This window comes from Scyliorhinus canicula, chromosome 2 (assembly GCF_902713615.1).
Source record: "Scyliorhinus canicula chromosome 2, sScyCan1.1, whole genome shotgun sequence".
Lineage (NCBI taxonomy): Eukaryota > Metazoa > Chordata > Chondrichthyes > Carcharhiniformes > Scyliorhinidae > Scyliorhinus > Scyliorhinus canicula.
The window spans coordinates 4,673,275-4,686,930 of NC_052147.1; the positions used below are offsets into that span (position 1 = coordinate 4,673,275).

Below are 13,656 nucleotides of genomic sequence, written 5' to 3' on the forward strand. Positions count from 1 at the left end.
TCCCTCTTTGGAAGTTTGATGGCACCCTTAAGGGGTGATCTGATTGAAGTCTTCAAGATATTAGCAGGAAAAGACAGGGTACATAGAGACAAACTGTTTCCATTGGTTGGAGATTCTGAAACTAGTCCAAAAATTAGAGCCAGACAATTCAGGAGGGATGTTTGGGAGAACCTCTTCACTCAAAGGGTGGTAGAGATTTGGAACTCTGTCCCACAAACAGCAGTTGATGCGAGATCAGTTGTTAATTTTACATCTGCGATAGATAGATTTTTGTTAAGTAAAGATATTAAGCGATATGGGCCAAAGGCAGGTATATGGAGTTAGGTCACAAATCAGCCATGATCTCATTGAATGGCGGGTCAGGCTCGAGGGGCTGAATGGCCTACTCCTGTTCCTATGACACTGGGTAAGAAGAGGAAAAGCTTAATTTCCTAGCACTGACATCACTCACTTAAGGAACATTGTACATTGTCTGCGTTGTTTACATCTTTGCATTGTCATTGGAAGGAGTTGGATTTAGATGGCATTGTTTTTGGAAGTACCAAGACCATGGCACAGTACCTCACAGTGAGTTTTGCTATTTTCACTCCATTTCACGAGAGGGCAGTCATGATGAGCAGTACCTTGGATAGGAAAAGCTAAATCAGCTGCATTGCAACTTCTCGCAGCCAGTTATTATTTGGAATTGGCAAAGGATTGCAGGCAGATCATTAACCTGCTACTCTGCTGCCCATATCCCAAATTGCATTGTCCTGCTCTCCCATCACCCCTTTGTTCACTGACTTGGGTCGTATCCTGTCTGGCTGCATCTCCATTTAAAGATTCCCATTCTGGTTTGCAAATCTCGCCTCTCCCATCTCTGGAATCTCCCCCAGTCCTATGACTTTCCAGATTCTTATCCATCTAGTTGTCCCCAGAGAGAGAGAAGAACCTATAATGGCCCCTCTTCCCACTCCTGGACAGCTACCTCGAGGGTCACCCAAGGATCTAATCATGGCCTGCTCATCTGCGTGCTTCCCCTTGGCATCATCATCTAAAAACATATGCCTTCTGACGATACCCAGTTCTACTTCATCAAAACCTCAAAATGACCAGGATGCTTCTCCAATATCTTGTACTGGATGAGTGTTGGGAAGACGGAAACCATTGACTCTGGTACCCAACACAAACTCTGTTCACTAGCCACAAATCTCCATCCCTCTCTCTGTGGCAACCATCTGAGGTTGAACCACATTGTTTGCAACTTTGTCAGACCCTGAGATGAGCTTTCCAAGCCCATATCCACAGCATCGCCAAGATCATCTATTTCTATTTCTGTAGCATTATTCGACTCTGCACCTGCCTCAGTTCATCTGCGGCTGAACCCTCATTCATGGAGCGAGTGCAGGAAAGTAGAATTGATCAGCTATGATCTAATTAAATAGCCGAGCAGATTCAAAGGGCCAAATGACCTACCCCTGTTCCTATGCTTTGCTATCTACAGGTTTAACTATTCCGTCACACTCCTGGCTGCTGTCCCACATTATAGCCTCTGTAAACTTGAGGTTGTCCAAACCTTTGCTGTCTGTGTCCCACCTCGCACCAAGGTTAAGCGATACCTCAATCTCAAAATTCTCATCCTTAGTTACAAATGCCTCCATGGCCTTCCCTCTTCATGTCCTTGTAATCCCCCTTAGCCTGACAACCCTCTGCACTATCTGTGCTTAATTTCAGCTCTCTGTCATTAGCAGCTGTATTGTCAGTTACTCAGGGTCCTAAACTCAGCGATTCCCTCCCTAAACCTCTCTGCCTCTGACTTCTTTTATCCCTTTAAATCCCTGTCTTTGTGACCTGTCCTAATATCTGCCTTTGTGTCTTGGAGTAAATTTTCGTTTGATAATGGCTCTTGTGAGGAACCTGAAGATGCCTTACTATGTTTAAGGAACTGTATAAATAGGAGCTGTAGGAGAGATTTAAAGGAAGCTGTGACAGAATTGCACAGAATGGCAATGTGTCTTCATTTATCTGTCAGAAAGCTGTGACAGTGCAGCTCTTTCACATCAGCCAGATTGAAACTTCAGCAGCTCATTGTGCAGTTGACCTTCGACTATGATCATATCTTGTATTTTTTTTTTGTTCAGTATCTACTGAGCGAGAAGGAGGTGGAAATGAAAACCGAGCTGTGGCTAAGGGAAAATGCAGATTACCTGAAGGAACAAAAGGGTGAGTGCCCCCGAGGAGGATGGGAATGAACAGGAAGAACGGAAAAGTTGGAATGCCGGACTTCAGAGGGTACATTGCTAAGGACTAGGGTAGAACAGGGAGATGTCCATCGTGTTCCTGTTTCACATCCAACAGCACAAGATCTCTTACATCCAGTTCAATCCTTCATAAATAAATTTAGAATACCCAATTCATTTTTTCCAATTAAGGGGCAATTTAGTGTGACCAATTCACCTACCCTGCACATCTTTGGGTTGTGGGGGCGAAACCCACGCAGACTCTGGGAGAATGTGCAAACTCCACACGGACAGTGACCCAGGGCCGGGATTGCCACCGTGCTGCCCTATAATCGATTTCAATCCTGAGTGAAATTCCAAAGGACATTTTTCTGAAGAAGAGGTAAAAAAAATCCTGCAGGTTAGCAAGGTAGCACAGTGGTTAGCACTGTTGCTTCACAGCGCCAGGTTCCCTGGTTCGATTCCCCGCTGGGTGACTGTGCAGCGTCTGCACGTTCTCCCCGTGTCTGCGTGGGTTTCCTCCGAGTGCTCCGGTTTCCTCCCACAAGTCCCGAAAGATGTGCTGTTAGGTGAATTGGACATTCTGAATTCTCCCTCTGTGTACCTGAACGGGCGCCGGAATGTGGCGACGAGGGGCTTTTCACAGTAACTTCATTGCAGTATTAATGTAAGCCTACTTGTGACACTAATAAAGATTCAAATTATCTGTAATAGTGAACACTTTGGGCAGGGACACTCCATTGAAGCCTTCATCCTGAAAGTTTCCAGATGTTGACAAGTTGCTTATCTCCAGCATTTTCTGTTTAATTTTCAGCAAGTACCGTTTATCTGCACCATTGGTTTTGTAAAGTCACATCATCTGCAGCTAGATAGCATCTGCACGGTCAGAGTATGGAATAGGCAATGGACTGTGTTGTTACTGAGGACCTGACAGCTGCACAAGACTGTACTCATCCCACAGGGAATGGTTATGCTTATTCAGGAGGTCGCAATGTCGCTGAGGGTAGTCAATTAACTCATTCCTGGGGGAAAAATAGGCAAGAATCCTATCCTGTCTTTGTCCAACTGTTAAATAATTCCAGGATTTTTGTCTCAAAATTCAGTACAGTTGGAGATCTGAACTATTACAATAGTGACTGTTCTTCAAAAGAGTACTTGACTGGCAGTAACCCACTTTGCTGAGTTTGGAAAAGGCTCTTCAGAGATGATGGTAGTCTTTGTCACAAAATGTCAGTCACACAGAGCTAAGAACAAACTTCGCCCAAGTGCCTCCAGCTCTGATTCAAGTGGCCATTTGTTGGGAATCTATTGGACTTCAGTAAATATCACAACAGGAATGTCACCCAACACCCATGTGCTCTTCCCAGCAGAGGCAGCTGGTTAGCAATGAGCTGGGATCTTGACTGTCCCTCCCTCCCAACAGTCACACTCCAATTCACTGAGTGTGACTGTAATGTCCCCTGCTGCTGTGTCAGCCGTACCCAGACCACCTGCTTCAAACCAATGTTGGACTTCACCACCATCCCACCCAAAAACAAAATATTGCGGATGCTGGAATTCGGAAATAAAAATGGAAAATGCTGGAACTGCTCGGCAGGTCAGGTAGCGTCTGTGAAGAGAGAGACCGCGTTAACATTTCAGGCTGTGATCTTTCATCCTATTCTGGGCAGTTCACCGTTGGGGACATCACGCCTGTATCCCGAAAATACTGTTTCAATTTTCTTTGCAGAAAAGGAGGAACGGATAGCGAAAGAGAAAGAGCTTGGGATTTATAAAGAGCAGAAGGTAATTTTTATTGGAGTAATTTTACTAACTGAGGTCCCTAAGCTACAGTTCTTTGGAATCGCATATATTTGCATCTTTAAATTTAACTGCTTCATCATTAAATTTTACTGATTCTTTATTTCACAGCATCCTGCAAGTCGTTCGCTGAATGTCATTTGTTGACAGATAATAATATTATCAATCTAATAGCCTCTTAACAAGTGTGCAAGCTTTCCAATGTGTGTGTTTCTCGTGCTTTATGAATCTAACTCTTTGTGGGCGGCACGATGGCACAATGGTTAGCACTGCTGCCTCACAGCGCTGAGGTCCCAGGTACGATCCTGGCCCTGGGTCACTGTCCATGTGGAGTTTGCACATTCTCCCCGGGTCTGCGTGGGTCTCACCCCCACAACCCAGGGTAGGTGGATCGGCCATGCAAAATAAATAAGATAACTTTTGCCACTTAATTAGAAAAAATAATGAATTGGGTACTTTAAATTAATTGGGTACTTTAGCTCTTGCTCTGCTTGGAAGGCGCAAACTGTCAAATACCCCCCCCCCCCCCCCCCCCCCCCCTCCCCTCTCTCTCTGTCTCTCTCTCTTCTCTCTTTTATTAAAGGACCCATTTTTATTTTTTTTTCAATTAAGGGGAAATTTAGCGTGGCCTATGCGGTCATGGGGAGAATGAGAAAACTCCACACGGACAGTGACCCGGGTCCTTGGTGCCGTGAGGCAGCAGTGCTAACCATGCGTCACCGTGCTTCCCGCTTTCGCTCGCTCGCACCTCCCCTACCCTCCCTCTCGTTATCTCTCTTTGGGTTTCCCCCTTTTTCTGCTGCATGACCACCCCCCCCCCCCCCGCTCTCTCTCTCAGGCACACATGCACTTTCTCTCCCTTTCTCCCTCACTCTCTCTTCCCTGTCTCTGTCTCTCTGTATCACCTCTCTCTCTGTTGAACACGCTTTCTCTGTTTGTCTATTTCTGATGCTCTCTTCCCCTAACCTGCACTTCCCTCTACCTGTCTGTCCAATGATGAATTCTGAGACAAATACAGATGAGAAAGACTATTTGCTCACAGTGCCTGGTGTTCCTAATAACTGATCGTGCTTTTGTCTGCATTCTCTCTTACCATCAGGTAAAGGTAAAGTCTCCATAGGCTGCTTTCCCCTTTGAGGGGGGAGAGCTGACTGGCGGTGATTTAATCTGAGGGTCACCACACCTCAGGCGAGGGTGAGAAGGCGGGGCCTTCATGAATAACCTCAGCCGGTGCGGGAATCGAACCCAGGCTGCTGCCTCACACTGCATCACAAACCCGTTGTCTAGCCAACTAAGCTAAACCGGTTCCCTCTTACTATCGCCACTCTCTTGATTAATTTATCATCATTATTATGGCCAGTGCTTCAGACATTTTGCTGTCCTTTCCTCATAATCTCTAGTTGCCCTGTCAACACATCATTTATTCTCACTGTGTTGAAATCAAGAGCATTTGCAGATTCCTATTTTTCCCGAATACTTTTTTAATACCTTCAAACTAGTTTTCAATAACACACTGTGTCTCCCATGGCATACTGTGTCTCCCACAGCACACAGTGTCTCCCGCAGCACACCGTGTCTCCCACAGCGCACCGTGTCTCCCACAGCACACCGTGTCTCCCCCAGCACACCGTGTCTCCCACAGCACACCGTGTCTCCCACAGCGCACCGTGTCTCCCACAGCGCACTGTGTCTCCCACAGCGCACTGTGTCTCCCACAGCGCACCGTGTCTCCCACAGCACACTGTGTCTCCCACAGCGCACTGTGTCTCCCACAGCGCACCGTGTCTCCCACAGCACACTGTGTCTCCCGTAGCGCATTGTGTCTCCCGCAGCACACTGTGTCTCCCGTAGCGAACTGTGTCTCCCACAGCGCACCGTGTCTCCCACAGCACACTGTGTCTCCCACAGCGCACCGTGTCTCCCACAGCGCACCGTGTCTCCCACAGCGCACCGTGTCTCCCCCAGCACACCGTGTCTCCCACAGCGCACCGTGTCTCCCACAGCGCACCGTGTCTCCCACAGCGCACCGTGTCTCCCACAGCGCACCGTGTCTCCCACAGCGCACCGTGTCTCCCACAGCGCACCGTGTCTCCCACAGCGCACCGTGTCTCCCACAGCGCACCGTGTCTCCCACAGCACACCGTGTCTCCCACAGCACACCGTGTCTCCCACAGCACACCGTGTCTCCCGCAGCACACCGTGTCTCCCACAGCGCACCGTGTCTCCCACAGCGCACCGTGTCTCCCGCAGCACACCGTGTCTCCCACAGCGCACCGTGTCTCCCACAGCGCACCGTGTCTCCCACAGCGCACCGTGTCTCCCACAGCGCACCGTGTCTCCCACAGCGCACCGTGTCTCCCACAGCGCACCGTGTCTCCCACAGCGCACCGTGTCTCCCACAGCGCACCGTGTCTCCCACAGCGCACCGTGTCTCCCGCAGCACACTGTGTCTCCCACAGCACACTGTGTCTCCCGTAGCGCACTGTGTCTCCCACAGCGCACTGTGTCTCCCACAGCGCACCGTGTCTCCCACAGCACACTGTGTCTCCCGTAGCGCATTGTGTCTCCCGCAGCACACTGTGTCTCCCGTAGCGAACTGTGTCTCCCACAGCGCACCGTGTCTCCCACAGCACACTGTGTCTCCCACAGCGCACCGTGTCTCCCACAGCGCACCGTGTCTCCCACAGCGCACCGTGTCTCCCCCAGCACACCGTGTCTCCCACAGCGCACCGTGTCTCCCACAGCGCACCGTGTCTCCCACAGCGCACCGTGTCTCCCACAGCGCACCGTGTCTCCCACAGCGCACCGTGTCTCCCACAGCGCACCGTGTCTCCCACAGCGCACCGTGTCTCCCACAGCGCACCGTGTCTCCCACAGCGCACCGTGTCTCCCACAGCGCACCGTGTCTCCCACAGCGCACCGTGTCTCCCGCAGCACACCGTGTCTCCCACAGCGCACCGTGTCTCCCACAGCGCACCGTGTCTCCCGCAGCACACCGTGTCTCCCACAGCGCACCGTGTCTCCCACAGCGCACCGTGTCTCCCACAGCGCACCGTGTCTCCCACAGCGCACCGTGTCTCCCACAGCGCACCGTGTCTCCCACAGCGCACCGTGTCTCCCACAGCGCACCGTGTCTCCCACAGCGCACCGTGTCTCCCACAGCGCACCGTGTCTCCCGCAGCACACTGTGTCTCCCACAGCGCACTGTGTCTCCCTAAACAGATTGTCTTTTCCTTTTCTACAATCTTCAGGTATTGAAAACCAAAGCTTGGGGTCTCTTTTGCTTTGTTGTTAATTTTCAAACCTTGGTGTTTATCCTATTGTTCAGTGTAAGAGATGAAATGCCAATTCTCAAAGAATACTTTTTTTTTTGTTATATATTTAGAGTACCCAATTATTTTTTTCCAATTGAGGGGCAATTTAGCGTGGCCAATTCACCTACTCTGCACATCTTTGGGTTGTGGGGGTGAAACCCACGCAGGCATGGGGAGAAAGTGCAAACTGCACATGAACAGTGACCCAGGGCCGGGATTCGAACCCAGGTCCTCAGCGCCGTCGGCAGCAATGCTAACCACTGTGCCACCGTGCTGCCCTATTCTCAAAGAATACTGACCAAGCTATCCAGAATTTGAAAACTCTTTCTTCCTTCCAACACACTCCTGACTAACGTCCCACATTCTACCCTCTGTAAACGTGAGGTTATTTAGAACGCTGTTGCCTTGTGCCTTAACTTACAGCCAGTTCCATTCACTTGTCACCCTGTGCTCACTGACCTACATTGGTTCCCAGGTAAGGGATACCCTGATTTCAAAACTCTCATCCTAGTTTGCAATTCTCTTCATGGCCTCGCACCTCACTATCTCTGCAATCTTCTCCAGCCCCCACATCCCTCCGGGTTACCTGTGCGCCTTTGTACTCTGGAACCTTGAACATCCCTGATTTAATTGATCCACTACCGGTGGTAATGCTTTCAGCTGCCAATGCTCTTCAGTTCCCTTTCTCAATCTTGCCACTCCTCTACCTCGCTCTCCTCCAATGAGGTGTTCCTTTGAACCTCCTCTTTGACCCAAGCTTTTGTCCCAGTGTCACAGAATTGGTGCAGCACAGTAGGAGATGGCTTGACCCATCGTGTCTGCACCAAGTCTCCGAATGAGCAACTCACTTTAGTGCCATTCTCCTGCCTTCTCCCTGTAACCCTGCATGTTATTCCTTTTCAAATAGCAGTCTAATTCCCTTTTGGACGCTTCAATTAACATTAATTAATTGGCAGAGCGTCCCAGACCCTAACCACTCGCTGTGTGAAAATGTTTTTGCTCCTATCACTATTACTAATATTACTAATTACAGTAAATCTGTGCCCTCTAGCTCTCAATCCTTTCACGTGTGGGAACAGTTTCTCCCTATCTACTCTGACCAGACCTCTCATGATTTGAATACCTCTATCAAAACTTCTCTCAACCTTCTCCTCTCTGGGGAAGATAGTCCCAACTATCTGATCTAATATCTCATTATATGGCCTGGTGCCACATTTTGTTTTCTGACGCTCCTGGGAAGAGCTTGAGATATTTTAGAACATGACAGACCCTATATAAGTACAAGTTGCTGTTGTTAATTGCCTGGGTGATGGTCCTTTACCTTTGAGTAACTTGGAGCAGGGGTTTATTGATAATGCTTCATTCCTTTCAAAGCCCAGAAAATCGTCAAAGAAGCGAGAACCAATCCGAGCTAGCACAGCCGGGGAGGCCATAGAAAAAATGCTGGAGCAAAAAAAGATCTCGAGCAAGATAAACTACGACGTGCTGAGGGACCTGAACAGCAAAGGGAGCAGCACACCAACACGGGAGGAAAGTGACAACAGTAACCGTGGCAGCAGTAACAGCCGTGGTAAGAAGGGACCGGCCCATCGAAGGTCAGCCGCCAACTCGCAAAGCCTGGCTGCACCTGTCAACAACCTGGGCAAGAGGTACCGTTACCAGTTCATACAGAATAGAGCAAGCCTGTCAGTTTAATCCACTGTTAAATGCTACATTACTGTAAACTTGCGTGTCTAACAGACGTCACCTTACATTGCAAAAATGAGATTGGGCTTCCTGATGGCTGGATGAACAGAAGCACTGCCTTTCCCCAATGGTAGGGCTGAAAGGGAGACAGGCAGGTGGCATGTGACTAATTGGTAGACAACACATGCACGGTGGTCCACATGCCCTACTTCGTGCTGGATGATTCTGTGATGAGATTATTCTAAACTGTGCAGCCGAGGAAGATGCCTGTTTCAGTTTGCAGTTTATGAATAGTTGGTTTATGTTGGCTAGCAAGATAATCAAGGTATTTGCCAGCCCCATTGTCTGGGTAGGGTATAAGAAACCTGGCCAGGTCTCCACCTCCACCTAACCCTAACCTGCATGATTCTGGGAGAAAAGCTGGTAACTAACAAACGTAACATTCTGGCCTTAATGCTTCCAAACGGCAGCATTTGTGACTTTGTAACACTTGCTCAGCACTGCACTGGACTTGCATGTTGGCCATTCACGGTTTCTGGCTGGTGGTGCTTTGCCCGAAAAGGAAGGGGGTGGAATTACCTTGTGATCTTCTGTGCCTTACCTCTCAACTCATGTACAGCATCTTCTCTCTTCATCTGTGGCCGTGCCCCTGAAGCCAGCGTGCTCACTGAGGTTCCAGGACTGTTTAAATGGGATGCAGGAGCATTTTTGAATCATTTTCTCTTCCTGCATAGAAGCTGGATAAGGAATAGGTTGGGGGTGATGCATATTGGTGGCTATTGTAAAAAGTAATTCGATGGAATGGGCAATAAGTTTTATCTATTTAAATCGCAGAAGTAATTTCCGTGTTTACCAATCATACCAATAGGGCGGCCTGGTGGCACAGTGGTTAACACGGGTTCAATTCTGACCTTGGGTGACTTTCTGTGTGGAGTCTGCACGTTCTCCCCGTGTCTGCGTGGGTTTCCTCCGGGTGCTCCGGTTTCCTCCCACAGTCCAAAGATGTGCAGGTTAGGTAGATTGGCCATGCCAAATTGCCCTCAGTGTCCAAAAGGTTAGGTGGGTATAGGGTTGGGGCGTGGGTCGGGTGCTGTTTTAGAGGGTCAGTGCAGACTCGATGGGCCGAATGCCCTCCTTCTGCACTGTAGGGATCCATTGGATTGAAATATTATTCTCTTCTACTTGGGATTGGTCACAGAATCAGTTACTGAAACTCATTATTTATCCCTCCCCTATATGTCACCTTTCTCTTCATTTTTTGCTATTGGCTAAAGACCTTTAAAACCCAAGGTTAGAACTTTCTAATACAGGCTTGATTTACCTTCTCAACTCCCCTGGAGTACCCTATACTTGCATTGGAGAAAGCTCAGTGAGGGTTCACTCAGCTGATTCTTAGGGTCAAGGCGCTTTGAGGGAAGGTTGAGCAGGTTGAACTTATACCCATTGGAGTTCAGAAGAATGGGAGGTGATCTTATTGAAACATGCAAGATTCTGAGGGCGCTCGACAGTGTGCATGCGTGACCCATCGTGTCTGCACCCAGTCTCCGAATGAGCAACTCACTTTAGTGCCATTCTCCTGCCTTCTCCCCGTGGGGGAATCTAGAACTGGGGGACACAGTTTAAAATAAGGGGTCTCTCATTTAAAGTGGAGATAAGGAGGAATGATCTCTCTGAGGGTTGGAGTTCCCTTGCCCAGGGAGCAGCAGAGGCTGGGTCATTGAATATATTCAAGGATGAGGTGGACACATGTTTCATTCACAAGCGAGTGGAAGGTTATGGGGGAACAGGCAAGAGAGTGGAGTTAAGACCACTGTCAGATCTGCCATGATTTTATTGAATGGCAGGCCTAATGGGCTGAATGGACTACTTCTGCTCCTATTTATTTTGATTTAATTATGATCTTAAGTTCAGCATTTGATTGATATTTTGAGATAACTAAACATCATTGCAGATCATCCCGAGATCAATGATAACTGCTTAATATGCTCATCCTTGACTTTGGGTATGACCTCAGCTTCGGTTGGTGCATAGTCTGTGTGGTCCTGAAATAGCTTAGTATTAATAATCTTATTTTAAAAAGCCATCAGCAAAAATCACCGAAGAGGTGTGTAGTCAGCTAATCTTCATCGGAGACAAATTAGGTCAACGAGTCCTTGCAAGCAGTGCTAAAAATAGGAATGTCAGAGGTTGCTGTCCAGATCTGATTGCTGTCAGTGTTAATATTAGGACGGAACCTGATTCTTCCCTTTCCTCATCCTGCCCCAATCTTCTCAATTCAGGGCCCTGCTTCCCTCTCAGCTGCTTACTCCAGTCCGATTTAAACGACAGGTGACTGAATGCCAGCCATTAGCATGTTGGTTTACATGAATATTTAATGTATCCTGCTGGTTTGTGTGTTAACGCTGGAGAGCAATTACCTCGCTTTGTGAAGGCCTGTCTCCTTGCAGCTGAGCCTCGCTGCAGAGTTTTGCTTCCATTGTTTTCTTCTGCCTCCTCCTCCTGCCCTGAAAGACTTGCACAGTTCCGTAGGGTCTGGCAGGTGTCCCCGTGTAAGTTCAGCTAGTGAACATAGGTACATGTTTGAACAGTGTAGGCTATCGCAGCAGAGATCAATCTTGAATGCCTTGATTGAAGCTGCTTCCAGCATACTCTCAGGCCGTGCATTCCAGATCCTAACCACCCACTGGTTGAAGAAAGCTTCTCCTCGTGTCGCTATTGCTTCTTCCACCAATCACCTTAAAATCTGTGCCACCTCGTTCTCAATCCTGCCACCAATGGGAACAGTTTCTCCCGTTTTGCTCTGTCCAGATGCCTTGAGATTTTGAATACTTTGATCAAATCTCCTCTCTGCCTTTTAGCATCTGAAGAGAACAGTTCCAACCTCACCAATCTACCCGCGTAACTTGAAGTGTGGGGTTCAGACCTGGCACAATATTCCAATTGAGACCTAACCAGTGTCTATGCAAGTTCCAGAAAGCAAACATTACAAAGGACACACGACTGTTACTCCATTGTACACGGGATCCCTGCACAGATGCAGGGTAAAGCTACATCTATAAGGCATCATGGGTGGGATTCTCCGGGAACCAGGGCAGGAGGAGGAGGCAGAAGAAAACAATGGAAGCAAAACTCTGCAGCGCGGCTCAGCTGCAAGGAAACAGGCCTTCACAAAGCGGGGTAATTGCTCTCCAGCGTGAACACACAAACCAGCGGGATACATGCAATATTCATGTAAACCAACACTCTAATGGCTGGCATTCAGTCACCTCCGCACCTTCAGGGGCTAGGATGGCGCCGGAGTAGTTTGCGTCCCGCCGGCCGACGTGGAAGGCCTTTGGCGCTTCGCCAGCTGGGGCCGAAGGGACTCCACCGGCCGGCGCGGGTCAGCGCATGCGCGGGAGCATCAGCATCTGCTGACACCATCCCCGCGTATGCACGGGGGGGTTCACCTTCGCGCCAGCCATTCCAGAGGCATACACAGCCGGCACATAGGAATAGAGTGCCCCCACATCACAGGCCTGCCGTGGATCGGTGGGCCCCGACCGCGGGCTAGGCCACCGTGGGGCACCTCCCCGGGGCCAGATCCCCCCGCGACCCCCCCAAGAACCCCGGAGCCCGCCCGCGCCGCTAGGTCCCGCCGGTAAGGGACCAACTCCAATTTACACTGGCGGGTCTGGCATAGAACGGGCGGGACTTGGGCCCATCACGGGCCGGAGAATCGCCGTGGGGGGCCGCTGCTAGCGGCCGCCGACCGGCGCGGCACGATTCCCGCCCCCACCAAATCCCCGGTGCCGGAGAATTCGGCGGCCGGCGGGCCCGGGATTCACGCTGACCCCCGGCGATTCTCCCACCTGGCGGGGGGTCGGAGAATCCCGCCCCATACGTCTGAAATGTCGATGTATTTACATTGTGTATACAGCATATGTCCTATGTTGTTTCATGTATGGAACGATCTGCCTAGACAATACGTTTCACTGTACCTCGGTACACATGACAATAAATCTAAATTTAAATCTAAATGAACGCACTGAGTTGAGAGTGCCCCAGTTCTACAATATATCCATCTTAACCCAAATGAAGACAAATAGCAATGTCTATCAATCTTCAATTAGAAATGAAGATTTAATATTAAAAAACTCCTTTGAGATTAGAGATAGGGAAGTGTAGCTGAACTGAAATAGACTTTTGAAATGTTTGTTTGTTCCAGATGATTGACTTTGTTTCCTGTTTCAATCAGAATAAATGCAGCATATAATGCCCTATGATTAGTTCTCTATAAATAAATTGGTTGCTAAAGGTACTAGAGGAGCAGGTAAATCTCTTGGCTATTCAGAATTAGGTTAGTTAGTCTTAAAGGACATCTTTGTCCTAATTTGCTTCTGGCGTTGCAACAATCCCTGTGCACTCCTACAGGCTGCCTTGTGTTATCCTGCCAGCCTTCTCCTAATGGTGACGACATTTTGCCGCGATGCACTTCCCGTGACTTGGCCCCCATGACGCAGCACCGGAGCAGAGCTGTGCTGCTGAGGAGAGCCACCTTTCAGAGTAGAGGTGAAACTGAGGCCAGCTGCATGTAAAAGTTTCACTCAATTAGTTAGAAGAACGAGAGGGGAGTTCATTATCATAGAATTTACAGT

At 49.1% G+C, this 13,656-nt stretch overlaps 1 protein-coding gene across 4 annotated transcripts in view; it reads left to right on the forward strand.

The window, feature by feature from the left end:
• The window catches only part of brf1b (BRF1 RNA polymerase III transcription initiation factor subunit b), a 458,569-nt gene that overhangs the window by 353,010 nt on the left and 91,903 nt on the right, over positions 1-13,656 (forward strand). For all 4 annotated transcript variants that reach the window (XR_005463757.1, XM_038822063.1, XM_038822086.1 and 1 more), the window contains 3 exons: positions 2,121-2,202; positions 3,949-4,004; positions 8,708-8,982. Coding sequence is in view for 3 of the 4 variants with exons in the window: in XM_038822063.1 (XP_038677991.1) it covers positions 2,121-2,202; positions 3,949-4,004; positions 8,708-8,982 (413 nt within the window). In the remaining variant the exon portion in view is untranslated. The remainder of the gene's footprint in view (positions 1-2,120; positions 2,203-3,948; positions 4,005-8,707; positions 8,983-13,656) is intronic.